Below are 21,748 nucleotides of genomic sequence, written 5' to 3' on the forward strand. Positions count from 1 at the left end.
CAGGTTCTACAGGCTGCACCAGGTGCATCCTGACTGGTTGCATCACCGCCTAGGTATAGCAACTGCTCGGTTAAGGCGCTATAGATGGTAATTGCGAACCGGCCCAGTACCATGGGCCAGCGCTTCCTGCCAGTGCCAGGACCTATATAAATAGGCGGTCTCCGAGGAAAGCCCATAAAAATTGTCAGAGACGAGTCTCCTAAGTTTAAAGACTGTTCATTTCTCTGTACATCGGCAGCTGTAGCCCATCGGCAAAAAAGGTCTAGCTTTACTCCAATTAGACTGTACACAAATATCGCAGGATCGAACCCTGCACTATGGCTACTCGCTGTTTGTTTCGTTACCTATGCATAGTCACTTCGCCTTCCACCTACATGTACAGTATTTACCTCAACTAGCCTGTACCCTGAGATCCGTACCCCGCTTATAGCCTCATTTATTGTTATTGTGTTACTTTTTATTTATAGCCTACTTTGTAAATATTTTTCTTCTGCCTGATCTCCACTGTTGGTTTAAGGGCTTGTAAGGTAAGCATTCCACTGTAAAGTCCTCACCTTGTTTTCGCGCACTGGGGCAAATAAAGTTTGATTTTGATCCATTTTTTAATCCACTTTAAACACAAATGTAAATATCCAAGTGGTCTGAATACTTTAGCAAGGCATGTAAATGGTTTTCTCCATACACTTTTAACATAAGAGTGAGAACGTTGGTGGAGGTTGTGACAATGGGAACAGCTGGAAATCAGAGTAGTGGTAACAGCGTGCGTGTGTGTGTTTTGAAGTGGTGCCAGTACCTGTGTCTTGTTTCTCTTAAATGGACCAAATCGTTCCAAAATTAGTCGGGCATATTCAGTACTCATTAATTGTGGCTTGTGCCTAAACTGGATGGCTGTTGGACTGGAGAGGAGCGAGCATGAGGCACATTGTTTTCAAGACCTAAGATTTCCCACCCGTGCATGCAACTGTAGAGTACAAAAAGCCCTCTGTGCCATTATGCCTGTGGGTGTGCTACTGATGGAGCGGATACGAATACACCATCGCTTTTCAACAGCCCTGCCATCCAAACGAGTAATTTGATGCGTTGTTGGCTGTGTGTATGTTGCCAAACACCGCTTAACGTAGACAATGGTACCACTATATACAAGCAATGGGCACACTGTTCAATGTGTATGTTTGTGATTGATATGCCCAAATTACATCTCACTATTGGACCAAGAGAGGAAAAACATACATTTATCGTAACTTTTGGACAGCCGCCTACTCACCCTTTTCATCATTGGCAACCAGCAGTTGTCTCCATCCCCGTCTTTAACCTTTGGAGAGCTCTGGTCTGTAGAGGAGGATCATACTGCAGTTTGCCAGCATTTATGGCAGTACCATAATATACAATGTATTTGCATCTTTCCATTAGCATATGTAAAATAGATGGCGCCAAAACCTTTCTCAGATGGAAAGGTCTCACTACCGGGAAAGTCAACAGTATGAGCTATGGGTCATCAATAAAGTAGAAATGAAGGCGAGAGAAGTTTGAAGGCAGCCATGTGCAATGGAAAGACATTCTTCTTGAAAATGAAACTTACTAATACAGTATACCACTAGTAGCAAGAGCACAATGCCATATCAAGTTATTGTACTGGACACCAGTTGGGTGACATTTAACAGATCAAGAGTTCCTTCCCAGTTGGACATTCTTATATTCCTGATCAGTGAATTCATATACTTCAGTTGAAGAAATTGAGCTCATTTAAAATGTTGCCAGACAGAGGAAGCCAAGTCCATTCCTGGTCGTCTTGATTTTTTTGGAGCCCACAACAAGGGGTATGCCGACAGTGTGGAAAGAGTCATTTAGAGAGAAGGGATAAGATGGTGAGGGTGAAAGAAATGTTGTTAAAGTGTTAAATAGTGTTAAGGCTTACCTTGTTGTTCGGCCTTCTCTGTACATATCCTTAACAGTGGAGGAAAATTATGCAATGGGAGAGAGAGAACCATTGTAGACCACCACTCACATCAGGCACAACCTTATTGCATACCACTGTTGCAGCATGTTTATTGAGTCCATGGCTGACAAAAACCTTGTTGATAGTCACCAGAAGGACTCATTGGCCTCATTACAGAATAAACCCTGTATTAAATTACGCAGTTTGCAGAAGAAAAGCGTCTATGTTTTGGGTGCTTACCTCTCTCTGAGGTCTCAGGTGGACAGTGGTCGGCCAGGAGCTGTGTTGTGCAGGGCTGTCTTATCTCAGCCATTTTCTGACGCAGGAGCTGCCTGGAGGTCTGATAGCTCTGCCTGTGTGATTTGAGGGGGGGGTAGGGAAATCAGGAGCATGCATTAACTTAAACAACTTTATGCTTCAGAAAGAACAACATTTACTGACACGTTTAAGTTCACCATTGCATAAACATTATCCTCATACAACTGTTGGAGACTAAGTCAAATCAAATGTTTATTGTTGGCGTAAACTGTTTAGAGATGTTATTAGGCAGTTACAGCAAAAATGCTTATAAATACACACTTCAAGCTGATATTTTACATGATTTGTTCTGTTCAATCTTGTCCAGAGCAGCTATATGTTTATATTAGGGGCAGCACTGAAGTTCATAGTTAACGCAACACAACCACTGACCATATATAGCCTGGTAATAGTTCAAAAATGTGTTAGACTAGCAGTTGATTAAAAGTTAAAATACATATTGACAAAAAGGGAATTCATGCTGTCACTGGACGTGAAAGTAAAAAGTACCTCAAATTGAAGAAGGTCAGGAAAAGGTGAAATTTGAGGGGGTGAGAGTGCAGGGAGTGAAAGAGTGGCCAAAAGAGAGCCAGGTAGAAGCCTGCCGAGGTATGGCAATGGGTGTGTGTTAACCAAGGCATTGCTTAACGCCAAGAAAACCCCAAGGGACTGTGCTACCATTTAATCTATTTCTACAAGACAAATGGTCAGCAGATTTGTAAGAAAATATAGTTTTTGAATGACTTTTGTGGTCTGTCATGACTTCATTCTAACTGGGCAGAAAAGCAGTTGGACAGAGTTTAGAAAAACTGCAGTTAGCAGAGGAAATCTTGGCATACTATACAGTCTAGACAGTAACAGGAAGGAGGGTAGGTAACGTATGTTTGTCTTACCTTGTGGCTTTAGTCTCCTCTCCATACTGGGACTTCTGGTCTTCAAGATGTTCTACTGTTCTCCTTGAGAGTCTGAGCTCTTGAAGTATGACCTGGGGGACATTTGATAAGAGGATATACAACTTGTTAAATTCTTGTCACAATGTACACACAGATAATGGATTGTTTTAATAGTCTGGGAGACTGTCAATAGTTCCATGAGTTATATCTGCTAACTATACTCACAATTTGAAATGCCTCTTAAAAATGAGCCAGTACTGTGCATGGATCAAACCCCCTTATCTACACACTAAATGGGATTGCATTGGTCTCATGAAACTATGCAAGTTTGGTGGTGAGGGTTCCTTAGTGCAAGCACCAGATCTAAATGTTCAGACCTCTGGGATTCATTACCATACACGAGTGAATGGACAACTTACTTGCTAGGATCAAGGTTCATGCAGAACATTTGCTGTCCTACACGCTCTCTTCCACAGCGAGCATTGCTCCTCAGAAGTACTGAGGCTATTCTCCACGCCTGAAAATGGGATCACGTCAGGGAGGCTCCTCCAGACCCACTGTCGTGTACTCTCTGGGCACACAGGGCAAGCCCCTTGGTCTGGGTTTTGGGCATCGTGGGACCCGTGTCGCAGGCCTTCTGTAGGCTGCTGTTCAAGGGCTGGCCTGGTTTTCTCCCGGATCCTGCAATTGATCTCCTTGCTGAAAACCTACACATTCTGCTTCTGCAGCTCATAATCAGTTTACGACCTCTGTACACACACAAGGAAGAGAGAAAAAGCGAAAATTAAAATAAACAAAACACAGAATTTAGAGAGAAGAATTGAAAAAGGCAAGGACTGTGTGTGGAGTTCCTCAACGAATATACATACCATTGTTTTACACCCATTTAGTTAATAAATTAACACAATGGGAATGTTTAAAGCCATGCACTTGTTTTGGGAGTTTATATGTCTGAGTGAACCACAATGAGAACACAGCTCGTTGGAGGTCTAAACACACTCTGGGCCTGTGAAGTAAGTTTTGTTCAGGGTAATATGTGCTTATGCGCCTACTGGAGAATGAGACAAGAGGTACCTATCTTCACACACGTGTATGCTACTGCCACATGAAAGAAACGTTCAGTCCATTAGAGGCAAGGCATGTCGCATACTTAGAGCGAAACAACCATAGAGCTATGCCTGGACTGTGTGAAGTAGTATCACAGGTTGTCCGAGTATGAGTGGATATGGGATATATGAGGCTGTCCACAGCTTATATCATAGTGAGCTTAGTACTGCTCCAGAGTCAGGGAGGCCTCCAAAGTGAGAGTGTCAATGTGTGTGCGTATTCACATGCATTGCTTGGAATGGTCACACCATGGCACATTCAGTGGATTGTTTTCAAGCAGAAGTTTCATTCTCTCCAGAAGCTGTGATAGGAGAGGCAGTGTGTGTACATGACCAGAGCAGAAAGACTATTGCACCACTGTCCTTAAATTTACTAAACCTACTTGAATATCCTTACATTACAAAACCACAGGTATGGATAATTTCTTGTCTAAAGTGTATGCTACTCGGTCTTGAAAGGGATGGGGTTTCCTCATTTAACACCTTCCTCAGGGGCAGGGCAAGTCAACAACATAGGCCAGTCATGATTTACAAACATCAGACTTTAGACTGAAACGTAAAAACCTGTCGCCGAGTTAAAGCCTTACTCACCCTCAGGTTTACCCAGTCATCCATCATAGCCAGCAGTTCCATAGTATGGATGTGCTCTGGGGCACAAAAGGCTCATTGACAAGCGCATGTTTTGCAATAGTTCTGAGGAAATGTTGGACCTTACCTTCTTGTGGTGATGGGTGAGGTAACCCAACATACCATATGGCCTTAAGCACAAACATACGATTTCAGTTGAACTAAAAACAGAGGCCTTAGGGACTTCCTTGGAGAGGTTTCATTCCTAGGTAGTCCAGGTAAGAGGGTAGAATACATTTTACTCTGTCTTTAAAAGTATGTTTGTCATAAAGTTCAGCTGCTGAATACATGGTTGGGTCTCCCAAAACTATGAAACAGGATTCTACAGTGCACTCCTGTCGTTGTCCTGGTAAAGCTCACTTCACTAAACAGATATGTCACAAGGATGTGAAACACAAACCCCTTAGAAAAAGATCCTGACAGAATCAACTTCCCTATACTTGTTTAAGCGCAACAGTCAAAAAACAATAAATAAAACCTGTCAGTTTGTTGTAATCACAGACATGCTAGTCCTGTGCTCAGGTGACTCAACTCTGCCGCCTCAGTTCATAACCTAAGCTTAGTAGTTACTATCACCCCTCCTTATGTGTGGTGTTCCTTACCTCTCGCTTTGTGCTGGCCTCTCAACTTCCATGAATCTGTTTCTCCTCCATGTCCACTAGCTTCAGTTTCAGGTAGGGACACCTCTCCCAATCAGTCCAATTCTGACTCTCCAGTGAACGTCCTGCTAAGGAGCTCCTTGCCACCAAGGGAGACACACGTAGTTAATACACCAATCAGGCAAATGGTTAGGAGAACACCCACCAACAAACACCACACACACACACACACACACACACCCCACACACCACACACAACACACACAACACACACAGCACCCACAACACACACCCACACACAACCCACACACACACACTGACGTTAGAGACAGTAGTAAAGACACCAAGCCCAACAGAACTTCGTATTCTGGACACCTAAAGAAGCTACTCGTCTGCTCAGTTCTCTCAAGTAAACCTCGCTTCAGACGCAGTCCACCCACAGTAAATATACACAGCTTCTGTGCACATATTTTACTGCCCCTCCTCAAAGGCAAAACACACAAGCACAAAGCATGTAGAGGAGGAGCGTAAAGAGGCCACAGAAACCGTGGCACAGATCCCATACAACAACAAATAGAGTACTGTAGAGGGCTCAGCACATGCCTTCCTATTTGAATGAGGATTGCTATACAATCAAACATTGCTGATTAGGACCTTGCTTGATTACACTAATTAAATCCCTCTTATATCAGAAAACTGTCCCCTTGCAAAGTACCCATTTCTCTCACAGCTTAATTTTGTTGATTTCAGGCAGGGTGCAAATTCTCAGAGGCTGCCCAATTCTGATATATTTTTTCACTCTGTTTGTTGTTGTTGACCCAGAGCAGCTCTGAAAAAAGCGTGATGTGAAAAGATTGATTGGGTTCCAAAAGACCAAATTAGTGAAAACAATATCTGAATTGGGCTTGCCTGTTAAAACACAGCTTAGAAAGGTCCAAAGAAAATAATCTGAAGCACTGAGGCAGTCCAACCATGGCCATTTAAAATGTAGCTTTCTTTGAAGCGAAAAAGGGTTTGGGTTTCTGTGAGGAGTGCCATGGAAAATATTAGAGCTGTGTCACTAGTAAGAGATTTTGTGCTCAGGTCCAAAGCCTCATAATGACCAAAGGCTCATGGAAGAACAAAACCCCGGCCCTCAGAAACAACCCTGCTGTGACAGAGGTAAACCAGGGGTGTATCATTACTGGAATAACTGTTTGTAACTGTTGAAGAACCAAATTGGAAACAAACAAGAGCAACAAAAGTTCAATTGGACAATTCAAGTTTCATTTTCCTTATTCTTCTGTTTAATTAAAAACTTTTTGCAAAGAATTGGAAAGTTTGCATGGGCTACAAATGAAATGCAAATTGGAAGCAGTTTGAAGACAGTCTAACACGTCTGCGATAGTATACAGAAGTGTATTTGGGGGAACTTTGGAGCCAGTTGCAAGCCTCTCCTTGGAAGCATTGATATACTTAGCAAAAACAACTTTACTATTAATGTAAGTTTGTCCTACCTCAGTTTCGTTTTGTATGGACTGACAATAGTCCTTTTCAGCATTGAAGCTGGAAGATGTTGCTTCATGAAGTATCTTGGCGTCACGTTGTAAAGAGGATCCTTGGTTCTGACTGAAGTTTCCATGTCTGCCTCTGAGTTGTGACTCCACTGCACCTACAGAGTGGAAGACATGAGACACCACCTATACTGATGACAGAGCCTCCCTTCGACTCCCTCCAACCCCTGCTCTCTCTCAACTGGCTTAAATCTCTCAGTGTTATTTATTTTCTCGTCTGTCCCTTTACACCTTCTCTTGCATTTCTTCTCTCATTCTCTGTCCCTTCACTCCTCTTTCCAACCCTCCCTCCCAGCCTTGAGGCGATAGTGTCCGACCTCATCTGGGTGGTTTAGGGGTGTGACCGGACTACGGCTCTCTGGTCCTGTGCACAACCTGCCCAGACCAGACCAGCCCTGAGGCCAGAGCACCATGACCAAACCTTCCAGCAGCAGACGTACGCTCCACTCCAAGAATCAGTCCTGGATGGAACAACCCCCCCCCCCCCCCCCCCCCCCGCCCCCCCCCCCCCCCCCCCCCCCCCCCCCCCCCCCCCCCCCCCCCCCCCCCCCCCCCCCCCAGACCACACTAAAATATTTGGGTTGTCCGCAGAGATCTAGAGCCGGCTCACGGAATCCCGGGGAGGAATTTCCTCCTGGGGATACTGGACTCTCTAGGAGGCGTTCTTACCCATGGGACTCAGCATGTGTCTAGACAGTCTGGTGTGACAGGAGTGTGTCTAAATCTAAATGTCCCTACTCACAACATGGAAATTATTTTAAAGTATTCTAGTCATACATAAAGCAAATTCATGATGTCAGTTACTAAGGAGAAGGCATAAATTTTGGTTGCTGCTTGTGATGCAGGCTATTCAGAGAACCCAGTTGTGAAATAGAAACAGGAACTGTTTGGAAGTGAATAGGAACTGTGTATGGCAGTGAACCTGATAACCATACAAAACGAGGAAGTTGATATCATACCGAACCAGTTCTAAACTGAGACTGTGAATAGGTTGAGGTCAAAGGTATGTGTATGGAAGGAATGAGACCAGCTGTTCGAGGTCCTGACCTTGCTGTGCACTTCTTCTTAGGTTAGCTTGTGTTGGTGTGTTCCTCCAGAGAACTTCCAGATCACTGATCTTTACACCCTGAGTTCCACCTGGTCCGCTCAGAACGCTACCTGTGTGTGTGTTTGTGTGTGTGTGTGATGGAATGAAGGAGAAACTCAGTCACACTAGTATGCAGTATACACATGTTCTGACACCCTCTTTCAATGTTGTCAACCCCCTTGGACCTCTGTTGTTCATGCTTCATTCCACACTCGCTTTCTCCCCCCTCCCTTTGTGCCTGCCTTCCCCTCCCTCCCCTTCTTCCCCCTTCCTTGGCCCACCCCTTTCCCACCTGGGAATTATCTAACCCCAACATCCACATGCACTTTCTCAAGTCATTAAAATCACTCTCTCTGCCTCTGCCACCCATTTCACAACAAAATTCAGCTCCTTTGAATTGCATACCTTCACACTGTCAGATAACAGAATATTTCCAAAGCTGAATGAAGGATCTTTGTCCTTCTGATTTTTCTCAGATCAACTCTCAGGCCGGCTCTGCACTACTCATGATATAGATACAGCTGTTGAGAAAAACAAACTACCGAAAGAGCCAATCAGCTACAACAGGCCAGGTTCAACAGCCAATACAGATGGAGTTTAGTGGTAGGAAGTGTTAGTGTGTACATGAGACCTATTACACAAACAACAAGACATCACATCTGCCAACAAACAGAGGTGAGTTGTAGGCCAGCCAAGTCTGGACCTGACTGCAGAAAAACCTTACTCAGCAGCCCTGAGAACTAGTGTACAAACAACCACAACACACACACACCACACACACACACACACACCACCACACACAACACACACACACACACCACACACACACACCACACACACACACACACACACACAAACCACACACACACAACACCAACACCACACACCACAACACACACACACACACATAAACTTAAGAAAGACACTGTCCTTGTTCCTAACCCTTGTTGACACCTGTTGCACAAAACAAGCACAACAACACTGGAATTACCCCCCCCCCCTCATCAATTCAATTCAAGGCTTTATTGGGATGGAAACATATGTTTACATTGCCAAGCAAGTGGAAGTAGATAACGTACAAAAGTGAAATACAACAATTAAAAATAAACAAGTAAAACATGTCACTCAACATAACTCAAAAGAATAAGACATTACCAAAATCATATTATGTATGTATAAGTGTTTAAACAATGTACAAATGGTTAAAAGTGACAAAAAGGAAGAACAAATAAGCATAATGATGGGTTGAGTATTTTAAAATGTGTTTGTTTCTTCCACTGAGTTAACCTGTTTCTTGGCAACAGGTCAGAAAATCCTGCTGCTGTGATGCACACTGTGGTCATTTTCACCCAGTATTGTGGAGTTTATCAAAAATCAGGTTTTTTTTAAATTCTTTGTGGCGTCTGTGTAATCTGGGGAAATAAATTGTGTGTCTCTAATAGGTCCATATGTGGGACAAGGAGTTAGGAAGGCAGCTCAGTCTTTCCACCTTATTTTTGTGCGTTAGGGTTGCACATAGCCCTGTCTTCTCTTGAGAGCCAGGTCTGCCTACGGCGGCATTTCTCAAGTAGCAAGCTATGCTCCTGAGTCTGTACATAGTCAAAGCTTTCCTTAAATTTGGTCAGTCACAGTGCGTCAAGGTATTCTGCCACTGGTTCTCTCTCTTTTAGGGCCAATAGCATTCTAGTTTGCTCAGTTTCTTTTCCAATGTGTCAGGTAATTTTCTTTTTAGTTTCTCATGATATTGGTTGGTCTAATTGTGCTTGCTGTCCTGGGGCTCTGGTGGGGTCTGTTTTGTTTTGTGAACAGAGCCCAGGACCAGCATGCTTAGAGGACTCTTCTCCAGGTTCATCTCTCTGTAGGTGATGGCTTTGTTATGGAAGGTTTGGGAATCGCTTCCTTTTAGGTGGTTGTAAACATTTACGTCTCTTTTTCTGGATTTTGATAATTAGCAGTATCGCCTAATTCTGCTCCTCATGCATTATTTGGTGTATTCTACGTTGGAACACTGAGGACTATTTTGGATAATTCTGCATGCAGAATTCATTCATCTCTCTCTTACAATCTCTCTCTCTAACATCTCTCTCTTTCTCTACATCTCTCTCTCTACATCTTCTCTCTCTAACATCTCTCTCTCTCTACACCTCTCTCTCTCTCTCTCTCTCTCTACATCTCTCTCTCCTCTACATCTCTCTCTCCTACATTCTCTCTCTCTCCTCCTACAATCTCTCTCTCTACACATCTCTCTCTCTACATCTCTCTCTCTCTCTACATCTCTCTCTCTACATCTCTCTCTCTCTCTACATCTCTCCTCTCTCTCTCATCTCTACCATTCTCTCTCTTCATCTACTCTCTCTCTCTATCTCATCCTCTATCACCTCTCTCTACCCTGCACTTTGTATATTGACCAGGTGTTGACTGGCCTTCTCTAGTCACTCGTATGCTCCGTTATTGTATACTTTTATTTGACAAAGCATTTTATGTTTCACTAACCTTTTTATTTGGGCAGTTTTTTTATTGTTCAGACAATGTGGTGGTACTCTCTTTGTTCGCTGGCTTCTATCCTGCTAACTGTTCCAAATGTCCCAAACTCGAATTTGGTTTAAAGGGCTCGTTTCATGTCTCTGCGCATCGTCTTGCGGCACCTTACATATACTTTTAAACTCGGAACAACGCTGTCCGAGTTGGTGTTTTTAAATGACTGATGAAGGATTTTTTAGGCTGATTCCCTGACCTGTCAATGGTTTTAATTTGCTGTTTTTMATTTTGTTWTACTCTWGTGAATTCAATGGTTTTTACTAGATTACTTGTAGTTTTTCATGTTGTCTGTCATTTTTGTAATGACTTGGTGCTGCCTATCTTGGCCAGGACGCTCTTGAAAAAGAGAGTTTAAATCTCATTGAGCCCTTCCTGGTTAAATAAAGGTTAAATAAAATAAATAAAATAAAATCTTTCTCTCTACATCTCTCTCTATCGATCTCTCTACATCTCCCTCTCTCTCTCGCTCTACATCTCTCTCTCAATTCAATTCAATTCAAGGAGCTTTATTGGCATGGGAAGTATATGTTAACATTGTCAAAGCAGGTGAAGCATCTATCTATCTCTCTCTCTCTCTACATCTCTCTCTCTCTCTCTCTGTCTCTCTCTCTCAATTCAATGTACATATTGTCAAAGCTTACTTTGGATATTTACAATATTAAGATAATAATAATCAATATTGTGAACCGTTGAACAATAACAATATAGAGGACATGTGCAGGTTGGMSTGTGCTCACTGAGCCTGTACTTTGTCACGGTTTCGATCAGTAACCATGGTCAAATAGTTAGCCACAGTGTACTGTCGATTTAGGGCCGGATAGCACTGCATTTCGCGTTGTGCTTGTGTTTCCCATTAAGCAATGTAGTTTTGATTTGACTGTGTTGTAATTTAGTTTATTCTGATTGATTGGAGGCTTCAGTGTGTTAGTAGAACAGGTTTGTGAATTCAGCAACATGACCAGCTGGATGAGGAGACTCTTTTCTTTGCTCAGCTCTCTCTCTCTCTCTCCTCTCTCGTATGTTCTCATCTATGTCTCATCTATGTCTCTCTATGTCTCTCTATGTCTCTCTATGTCTCTCTCTCTCTCTCTTCTCTCTCTCTCTCTCTTCTCTCTCTCTCTCTCTCTCTCTCCGCTCTCTCTCTCTCTCCTCTCTCGCTCGCTCTTCTCTTCTCTCTCTTCTCTCTCTCTCTGCTCTCTCTCTCTCTCTCTCTCTCTCTCTTCTCGGCTCGCTCTCTCTCTCTCGCTCGCTCTCTCTCTCTCTCTCTCTCGCTCTCTTCTCGCTCCGCTCTCGCCTCTCTCTCCGGCTCTCTCTCGCCTTTCTCTCTCTCTTCTCATCTCATATACATCTCTCTCTACATCTCTCTCTACTTCTATTCTCTACATCTCTCTAACAATCTCTCTCTTCTCCTCTGCACCTCTATCCTCTATCTTCTCTTACATCTATCTCTCTACATCTCTCTACATCTCTCTCTCTCGCTCTACATCTCTCTCTCTCGCTCTACATCTCTCTAAATCTCTCGCTCTCTCTTTACATCTCTCTCTCCCTTTCTTTCTCTCTCTGTCTCTCTCTCTCTTTGTCTCTCTCTCTCTCTGTCTCTCTCTCTCTATTTGTCTCTCTTCCTCTCCCTCTTTCTCTCTCTCTCCCTCCCTCTGTAATGGCTGATACATGATAGAGCTACTACTGTTTATATTTTATTGAGGGCACCAGGGGGCCAATGCAGTGTAATGTATCCTCTTGTATATCAGGAGGCTCATATTCAACTCGGGGGATTCAACTTCAGCTACATTTAAATAATAATTGCTATAGGTGAGGGGTATATAAACATTACTACAACTCCTTTATATGCCAATGTGCCGCGAAACACACATGCTTACAGACACAGATAGCTAAAAATACACAATTCTCTCCCATACAAACACACAAATGCATTATGGCAAATACAAAACATACCCATGCATACATTGTTTATGACATAAGGTAATCTTACCTGGAGGACAAGGGACTCTTTGTCTCCCTCTAAGCGTGTCAATCGTTCTTGGTTAGTCTCGCCGTTCACAGGGGACCGCTGGTTTACCTACAGAGGAGCGGTCAGTTACTGGTCAATTTGTGGTCAGTACAAATACAACTGTGAAGTGAGAGGAGTTACCCACAGTGTCAGCTCTACCTTGAACCAGGGCTCCCTGAAATGAAAGCTCAGACTCTGGAGAGAACAACAAGAACACACACACACACACACAGCATTGGTATCACATTTCATATAACCTATTGTGGCCGTGGGGTGAGAAGGTCGTGAGTGTGGAATTCTGTAAGAGGTTTATGCTTCTTAAGCTTTCATCAAATGATGATGAATATTTTAGTATTCTAAGAATTTGATATTTGCTTCTCGACCAAGGTTGCAAGACCTCAGGCCTTCCTAAAGAATGGCTTAGCCGTTCATGTATGAAACCAAATTAGAAGAAATTGCTGAGAAATCCAGACTTTTTTAAACCACAACCATGGAAAGTTTGTGGCACAGCGACATTGAGGCTGAGCTAGCCAGCTCAAGTGGTTTTAGGTAATTGTGAAATACCATTAAACCTTTAATAGACTATGTAAGAACACTCTGCAGATCTAACTGTTGAAGATTCAGAATCCACAGCATGTGGCCAGAGTTTAACTTCCTTCAAGAGTCATAGGAAAAAGAAGACAAAGTATGCATATAGCATATATCTTTTGAACAATAGAATATGCAAATGCATTATCTCTTCAGTTATTTCAAGTGCTGCAAATAACAAATATTTGCACAACATAAACATCCTGTAAACAAGTCCAAATAAGCAAGTCAGTTTGGTAAAAGAGAGAGAAAAAGCCTTCGTATATTATCATCTATCAGGCCATTTTGTGTCCAAGTTAATCCGTGACAACGAGGTCCAGATGGGACAAGCCAGCAAAGAGCTAAAAACGTCTCCCTAATGACAACAAGATGGTGAAGGAGAATTCAGGAATGGGCTGATGATAACTACATCCAGTCTAGTCCTATCAGGTCTATTTCAGGTGCTTCCTGTACTGTGCCTCCCAGAGGAAGGACAAAGTCTGAAGTGAAAACACATGTTGCCCATCCATTCATCCATTCTCCTCTATCTATTCTCCTCAGGTACTATGACCTCTTGACCTGTCTGGTGTTTACCTTTCACGCAACCCAGTATCTCCCGACACATGTTTCCTGCCCCTAATTGGTGATTGGTCACTGGGACCTTGATTGCTGATTGGCCGCAGGGACCGTGAAACAGGTTAAGCCTGGTGCACAAGCTCACCATACCAGATCTGGTTACCATTCAGTGACACGTTTAAATGTTTTCCTCCTATCCTAGATAACATCCATTTAGCCACAGACTCAGATTAGCCTACACATTCTTCCTTGAAATTCAGTAAATGTTCCTCAACAGATGGATTGACAGATTAGCCATATAGCTAATTGAACTATACGGAAATAAAGTTTTCCTGTTATCGTACCATGTATGAAGGCTATGTAGAAGCTCATCCAATCATAATCACCTGCAGAGTTTTGGGTATAGTTCCCTTAAGGAACAGCACCTCAATCAGTCAATCTGCTTTCTCTGTGAGAGCTTCCCATGTCTGGAACACACTGCCATCAGACACACACAACTGCACCACCTATCCCACCTTCACAAAGAACAAAGACATGGCTAAAGGACAATCAGACTTGTTAACATAATCCCTAGCTGTGTATTGCCGCTTTCCATGTTGTCTGTAGCGTGTGAGGTYTGGAAACACTTGCTTTTATGTATTTTGTTTTGTTGCTTCTTTTGCTATTGTCCTGCATGCTACGTGTTGCTTGTTCTATGTTGCTCTGCATGTGCTCACTGCTCATTGTTTGTCTGTATTGTAATTGTTTTAAGAACCTGCCCAGGGACTGCGGTTGAAAATTAGTTGGCTGGCTAAAACCGACACTTTTACTGAATCGTTGATTAATGTGCGCTGTCCCTGTAAAAATAAACTAAACTTAAATAGGTAAAATATTATATTATTCCTGTTCAGTAAAGAAACGCAGGGAGAGTTGGGTCACGTGTGGCTCAGTTGGTAGATGCCAGGGTTGGATTCCGATGGGTGACCAGTATGAACAAGAGAAAATAAATAAGGTATTTTTGCTACATTAAATACATGCTTAATCATGTGGACAAGTATCCTGCCACTATTGTATTGTGTTTTGGAGAACATGGGGGTCATGCTAGCAGTAACTGCATAAGGTTACTGTGAAACCAAGGTAAATTAAAGCCATTTTCTCAGTTCCACGCTATGAGCAGTTACTGCCTTTTTGCTTTTTAGGACAGTGTGACGCACAACTTTCCAGCTTACGGTCAAAACAGGTGAGTCTGTACTATCAATGTTTTTAACTGTGTTACAATGAGCAACTCCACAACACAAGTCTTTCTCCATGTGCATCTCCAGTATGCAAGGKATTTCACTGTCTGTGTACAATAACAATAACCAGATTCCTCTTTACAGAAGCAGTACAGATGTATAAGCAGGGAAAATGCATGAAAGCGAAACCTCAAAGTCTCTTACCTTTTTCAGCCAGGCAAAATGCTTATAAAAATCTATGTTATACTCCATTCTGTTGGCCCATTGTGGCTTTGACTATCTCCTCCCTCAAACTCTACACTGTAACTTATCCTGGCAAAGAGAGAGAGGCAGAGACTGAGAGAGACAGAGAGAGAGAGAGAGAGAGAGAGCAAAAAAGAAAGCGAGAGCACGATAGAAAAGAGATTGATTAATAGAGTAGAGCTCAGAAAGAAAGATACTTTATCACTGTTAATCTCCCTGAATCCTTCTATCTTCTTCCCCWCCTTCCCTCTCTCTTGCTGCAGAGAGACTGTAGTGGGGACCCTATGGTGTGCTGTGTCTGGTTCGGACCCTGGCTGTGTGGTTTGGAGCCCAGACAGAGGCAGGCTGAGAAGTGGCTAGTCTCCCTCTCTTTCTTTTCCTCTCTCTCTCTCTCTCTCTCTCTCTCATCTCTCTCTCTTCTCTCTCTCTCTCTCTCTCTCTCTCTCGTCTCTCGTCTCTCTCTTCTCTCTCCTCTCTCTCGTCTCTCTCTCTCTCTTCTCTCTCTCCTCTCTCTCTCTCTCTCTCTTGCTCTCTCTCTCTCTCCTCCTCCGCTCCTCTCTTCTCTCTCTCTCCTTCTGTCTCTCTCGTCGCTCTTCCCCCTCTCTCTCTCTCCTCTCTCCTCCTCTCCTCCTCTCTCTCTCTCTCAGACTCCTCCTCACCTCTCACTCCCTCACGTCTCACTCCTCCACTCTCACTCTCAACTTCTCATCCTCACTCTCACTCTCATTACCTGTCTCAACTACTCACCTCTCTCTCGTCTCTCGTCCTCTCTCCTCTCGTCTCGTCTCTCCTCCTGTCTCCCTCCTCATCTCTCTCTCCTCTCTCCTCTCTCACACACACAACACAAGGCACTCTCTCTCTTGCTTTCCGCTCTCTCTCTTTTCAATCGCTGTTCTCCTCTCCGGTCTCATACACAAACATTATCACTTTGTTTATTTTGTCTGTATTTCTCCCCCCCTTTCTCTCTCTCGCTGAAGTACCCCTCGATGTAGCTACTTTTGTGATCTCTCTGAAGGGGCACCGGAGAGAGGGAGCATTCTGCTACACATGCTTGTCACAGATGTGGTACAAACCAGGAAAGGTAGGTAGACAGAGAGGAGGGGGAGGAGGAAGAGAAAGAGGAGATTAAATAAGCAGGAGGGGAGGGATGGAGGGTGGGTGAGGAGGATGAAAGGGAGAATAGGAAGGGGAGGGAGGGGGATAGAGTAGTTGAAGTGGAGTTAGGTGGGGAGAGTATCAGATGTTCCTTTCCTTACCCTGAATGTGCATAGTAAGTATGTGATAAAGTTTATGTGCAAATAAAACCAACATCAAAATGCAAGCAGGAAGGAGTGGATAAGGAGAAGAAAGAGGAGGAAGGGATGGAGGAGGGGAACTAACTGCTCCCAGTCTGAGCAGCAGCTACCTCTGGATCTCATTACCAGTGGCAGATGAGAGACCCCTGCTCTGGCTCCTACTGCTGGGTGGAGAGGGGATGGGAGGGAGCATCCACCCCTGAATAAAGACCACCACAAAACAGACCTTATGCCTTCATGTACCCTATAAATACTGTACATGACCTATAGTTGTTCACCCAGCAATTCTGCTTGGCCTCCTACAGTGCCTTACATTATTTGCAGGTAGAGTTCTCAGAAATCATAGGCTCTCTGTGTGGGAAAGGGGGATACCTAGTCAGTTGTACAACTGAATGTATTTAACTTAAATGTGTCTTCGGCATTTAACCCAACCCCTCTGAATCAGAGAGGCGTGGGGGGCTGCCTTAATCGACATCCATGACACTAGTGCCCGGGAACAGTTGCTGGGGGTTATCTACCTTGCTCAAGCCTCCTTTCAGTTACTGGCCCAATGCTATTAAATGCTAGGCTACCTGCCGCCCTTCTGGCTGTTGGAAGTGAGCTTGATTCAATAGCTGCCGTTACTGCAGAACAGATTTGATCATTGTAGCCATGCATTGTACAATGGAACCCAGAAACAAGGATTCCTGAAAAAAATACACCACACTAGCCAGTTTAGTGTGTGAAGTGAGTTTAGGCTGTGTTGAAGGTACTCACCCCTCCCTTCTCCAGCCATTCTAACAGGGCGTGTGCTGTGTCTATGGGGACCTGTCTCCTCATGGACTCCTGGCCCTCCAGGGCTACCCTGAGATCCTCTACCAGCTGCAGCACCCTGATGTCGGGGGTAATGGCTGAGGTCAGGGCAGGAATGAGGGCAGAGTCCGAACCCTGGGAGGGGTAACCCTGGGCCCCAAACTTCAAGAAGGCCTCGCAGAACCCTCCTGCCAATTAAATGAAATCATTTAGGTTAGAGTTATAGTTAGGGTTAGGGCAAAGATCATAGTGGTGATACAGCCATCAGAGCCTTAACGCTAGCTATCCCAGAGTCTAGCAATCCATTTTGACTTGTTTTGATTTTCTGAAATCGGATTACTATAAACTGTTCGGAGTTGAATATATTGTATGTGACCGCTCCACAAGCAGGCTGTCAGGATTGCTGAGTGAAAGTACTATGTGCTGATGAATGTCTCATGTCAGTTTGAATTTCCAAAGCGAGTCACCGAATACATCAACATACTGTGTGAAATAATTGAAAACATCCAACTGCTACCTAGCCAGACCACTGGAGGGCACACTCCCACTACAATGCTAGCTTCTACAGTGCCTGAATGCTGTCAGCTTTGAAAGTGTTCTCTATAGAGATATTGTAAGGACATTGTATGTTGTATTGACCGCCTCTATGAGTAAAGGCAGTGGGTCAAAGTGCTGTGCTCTGATGGTCTTTTAAATAGTGTACCAGTCTGCACATATATAGATATTCATGTCCTCATGTCACCTTAGATGCATGCCTATTATGGGAATTGCTAGAATTTTCATTATTAGCATTATGCTAGCCTGTCTGACTATCTCTATCTGACTATCTCTATGGATGATGTCATTGTTTTCTCAGTCTTAGAGCAGTGTGCTGTGGGTCATTAGCACTATGTATCTCTATTATTAGGAACCCCAACAGAGTCATCAGATATACTGCTGTGGTTGTGACAAACAGTGGTGATTGAAATGTATCACCCCTGTAAGAAAACAGGGAGAGCTGAACGACATGGAGAGAGAGCTAGTTATAGAGCAAGGTGGACAACTACAGACAAGGATGAAGAGAAAATAAATCAAACCTTACTGTTGTATTTGTCTTGCTAGCACCGATCTTACTGACAGCTGCTTTATTGAGGAACGTTTTTACATTCTGTGACATGTGGTTTTATGGACCTTAGTTGAATGCACTGACTGTAAGTTGCTCTGGATAAGAGTGTCTGCTAAATGACCAAAATGTAAACGTAATAAAAATGATAGAGTATGAATGGAATAGATCAGGTGGGGGAAGAAGAGAGGCAGCTTAAAAAACTAGCAGAAAGGTTGATATACAGTAGCCTACTGACAAGGACCATCTAATCAAAACCTGCGAGTTTCCCCCAGTAAATCTGCTCTGGATGAAAACAAACTCAATCCCAGTATCTCAAACTTCAAGATCACAAGAGGAACTTTCCTTTCCTCATTTTATGTAAAATCTAAAGTAAACAATTTTTTAGATTATGCTTAGAAAGAACTGAACACAAGGTAACATTCCTACTCTAAGTTAATCTATTTAAATCTCAATGAAACCTTCAAGACATTATCAAATATCAGTCTAAAGAGAGCAGTAATTGCAAGCCGGGTTGTCTTTGAGGAGGTCTTAATAAAATGGAAACTTACCAGCGATAATGTCATCCATTTGCTCCAAGGCTGCGTCCAGCATGTGGCTGGCATCTGACGTCATGGCAACGGGCTACTTCATACACTGTTACTCCCTGGATCACCTTGCACTAGTAGAAATTGAAATAGAGAGAGGGGGAGGGGGATGCGGGGAGTGAGAGTAGAGCCGATGAGAGGAGGGTTTGAGAGAGACAGAGAGGGGCAGAAGGAGCAGAATGGAGGGGAGTAAGAGATGGGACAGTTTTCAATCATGAACTAAAATGTAAAACCAGTCAAAGAGATTCTAATCAGCATTCAGATGACTGGAGCTTTAGGGAATACTCGTTACCTCTTAGATCAAAATTAAAGCAAAACAACAACAGCTGCCCCAGCCCTTTTTCCCATGTAAATATCCTCCATGGATGTGTCTTTTGGCTTTAAATGTTCCTCTCATTTTGTGGGCGGAGTTCTTGCCATTGTCAGCTGTCCTATCCACTTGGGATGGAATATCAACCGTGGCATTGTTTGTGTTTTTGTGGGCCTCCCGAAAAACTGCATCGCAGTTCTAGCTGTGCCACTAGAGATTCTGGGTTCGAGTCCAGGCTCTGCCGCAGCCGGCCGCGACCGGGAGACCCATGGGGCGGCACACAATTGGCCCAGCGTTGTCCAGGCTAGGGGAGGGTTTGGCCGGCAGGGATGTCCTTGTTCGATTGCGCACTAGTGACTCCTGTGGTGGGCCGGGTGCACATTCACARTGCACACTGTCCTATCACTGCCTGATATAGCAACTGTACCGTTCACAACCGCAGGGCTCTCAAGAGGGTGGTGCAGTCAGCCCAACGCATCCCTGGAGGTACAATGCCTGCCCTTCAGGACATCTACAGCACCCAGTGTCACAGAAAGGCCTAGAAGATCATCAAGGACCTCAGCCACCCGAGAGCTGAGGTTCACCCTGTTACCATCTAGAAGGTGGAGACAGGTACATCAAAGCTGGAACCAACAGACTGAAAAACAGCTTCTATTTCCAGGCCATCAGACTTTTGAATAGTCACCACTAGCTGGCTTCTGCCCAGTACCCTGCCCTGAACCTTAGTCACTGTTACCACCCAGTACTCTACCCTACACCTTAGAGACTTACACCTTAGAGACTTATATTCTGGACTGACATTGCACGTTCTAATATTTCTATATTTCTTAATTGTCTTGTGTTTCTTTATGTTGCCCTCAGCCTGAGAATATAGAAGTTATAAAATACTGCCTTACTGGAAACAAGGTTGAATCAGTATAAAGATGGTACTGACCAGCAGGACCCAGTCACAATCATTTCTGTATAGCATCCACAGTTTACCTTATGTCCCTGTCAATCAGACAGTTAGACACAACACAGCATACCATGCTTTTTAGAGCTGTCAGTCTTGGCTGCACTAGGGTAGCACAACCAAGGCATTATTTGGAGGACACATAAGACCCTTGTACTGACAGACGGACATACAGTAGGAGGACAGGATGCCAGACAGTTGGATACTGATAACGAATGCAAACATGGACCAGTGGCTGTCATAACAAAGTCCAAGTGAAAACCGTATGGATGCTATAGACAGAATGGAGAGTCATCATCTCTGTCACTACAACCTGTTTTGGACTATTTGCTGTATAATTACACGCACACGCGTACACACACAAACCTACTCACAGGAAAATGTATATACAACTTTAAACCTAATGCACATTGCCACATTGCCTCTGTTCACAGATGTAATCGTGTAATCTTATTTGGTCTATAAACAAATAAAATAAAGTTTTATGTGTCACATGCTCCGAATACAACAGGTGTAGACCTTACAGTGGAATGCTGACTTACAAGCCCTTAAACAACAATGAGGTTCAAGAAATAGAGTTAAGAAAATATTTACTAAATAAACTAAAGTCAAAAATAAAATAAAAAGTAACACAATAAAATAACAATAATGAGGCTATATACAGGGGGTATCGATACTGAGTCAATGTGCTGGGGTACAGGTTAGTCGAGGTAATTTGTACATGTAGGTAAGGGTAACATGACTATGCATAGATATTAAACAGAGAGTAGCAGCAGTGGGGGGGGGGGGGGTCAATGCAAATAACTGGGTGGCCATTTGATTCGTTGTTTAGCAGTCTTACGGTTTGGGGATAGAAACTGTTTTCCTCTACTACAGTGGTTCCCAAACTTTTTATAGTCCCGTACCCCTTCAAACATTCAACCTCCATCTGCGTACCCTCTCTAGCACCAGGATCAGCGCACTCTCAAATGTTGTTTTTGCCATCATTGTAAGCCTGCCACACACACACACTATACGATACATTTATTAAACATAAGAATGAGTGTAAGTTTTTGTCACAACCCGGCTCGTGGGAAGTGACAAAGAGCTCTTATAGGACCAGGTCACAAATAATAATACAATAATAATCAACAATTTTGGTCTTTATTTAGCCATTTTACAAATACAACTTTATTTGTTATTTGAAAATTGTGAATAACTCACCACAGGTTAATGAGAAGGGTGTTTTTGAAAGGATTCACATAACTTGGCAATGTTGGGTTGTATTGTAGTCTTAGTCTTAAATAATTTTCCACACACAGTCTGTGCCTGTATTTACTTTTCATGCTAGTGAGGGCCGAGAATCCACTCTCACATAGGTACATGATTGCAAAGGGCATCAGTGTCTTAATAACTTCTTATGGCTGCAGGGGCAGTATTGAGTAGCTTGGATGAAAAGGTGCCCAGAGTAAACTGCCTGCTCCTCA

General features: G+C 43.5%; 2 protein-coding genes across 7 annotated transcripts in view; both read right to left on the bottom strand.

Moving 5' to 3' along the window:
• Positions 1-15,644, bottom strand: part of LOC111974292 (liprin-beta-2-like) — a 41,455-nt gene extending 25,811 nt beyond the window's left edge. For all 6 annotated transcript variants that reach the window (XM_024001986.2, XM_024001983.2, XM_024001981.2 and 3 more), the window contains exons 1-2: positions 15,206-15,644; positions 12,627-12,713 (exon numbers count right to left, since the gene is read on the bottom strand). In XM_024001986.2, coding sequence (XP_023857754.1) covers positions 12,627-12,713; positions 15,206-15,253 — 135 coding nt within the window. In that variant the 5' untranslated portion in view covers positions 15,254-15,644. The remainder of the gene's footprint in view (positions 1-12,626; positions 12,714-15,205) is intronic.
• Positions 15,645-16,645: 1,001 nt separating this feature from the next.
• On the bottom strand, positions 16,646-19,070 carry LOC111974458 (liprin-beta-2-like). The gene is made up of 3 exons (XM_024002167.2): positions 18,985-19,070; positions 17,296-17,519; positions 16,646-16,738 (listed from the first exon to the last, which is right to left on the bottom strand). Exons 1-3 carry the CDS (start codon positions 19,046-19,048, stop codon positions 16,646-16,648), a joined length of 381 nt encoding a protein of 126 aa, XP_023857935.2. The 5' UTR covers positions 19,049-19,070.
• Between the last annotated feature and the right edge of the window lie 2,678 nt (positions 19,071-21,748).

Source organism: Salvelinus sp. IW2-2015, linkage group LG15 (genome assembly GCF_002910315.2).
Source record: "Salvelinus sp. IW2-2015 linkage group LG15, ASM291031v2, whole genome shotgun sequence".
NCBI lineage: Eukaryota > Metazoa > Chordata > Actinopteri > Salmoniformes > Salmonidae > Salvelinus > Salvelinus sp. IW2-2015.

Excerpts from the sequence above, each read along its gene's own strand:
- LOC111974458 (XM_024002167.2), bottom strand. The coding sequence starts at position 19,048 with ATGACGTCAGATGCCAGCCACATGCTGGACGCAGCCTTGGAGCAAATG. Across the intron at positions 17,520-18,984 it reads AATGGATGACATTATCGCTG|GAGGGTTCTGCGAGGCCTTC; the intron begins GTAAGTTTCCAT and ends TTTAATTGGCAG. Across the intron at positions 16,739-17,295 it reads AATGGCTGGAGAAGGGAGGG|GGGTGGATGCTCCCTCCCAT; the intron begins GTGAGTACCTTC and ends GTCTTTATTCAG.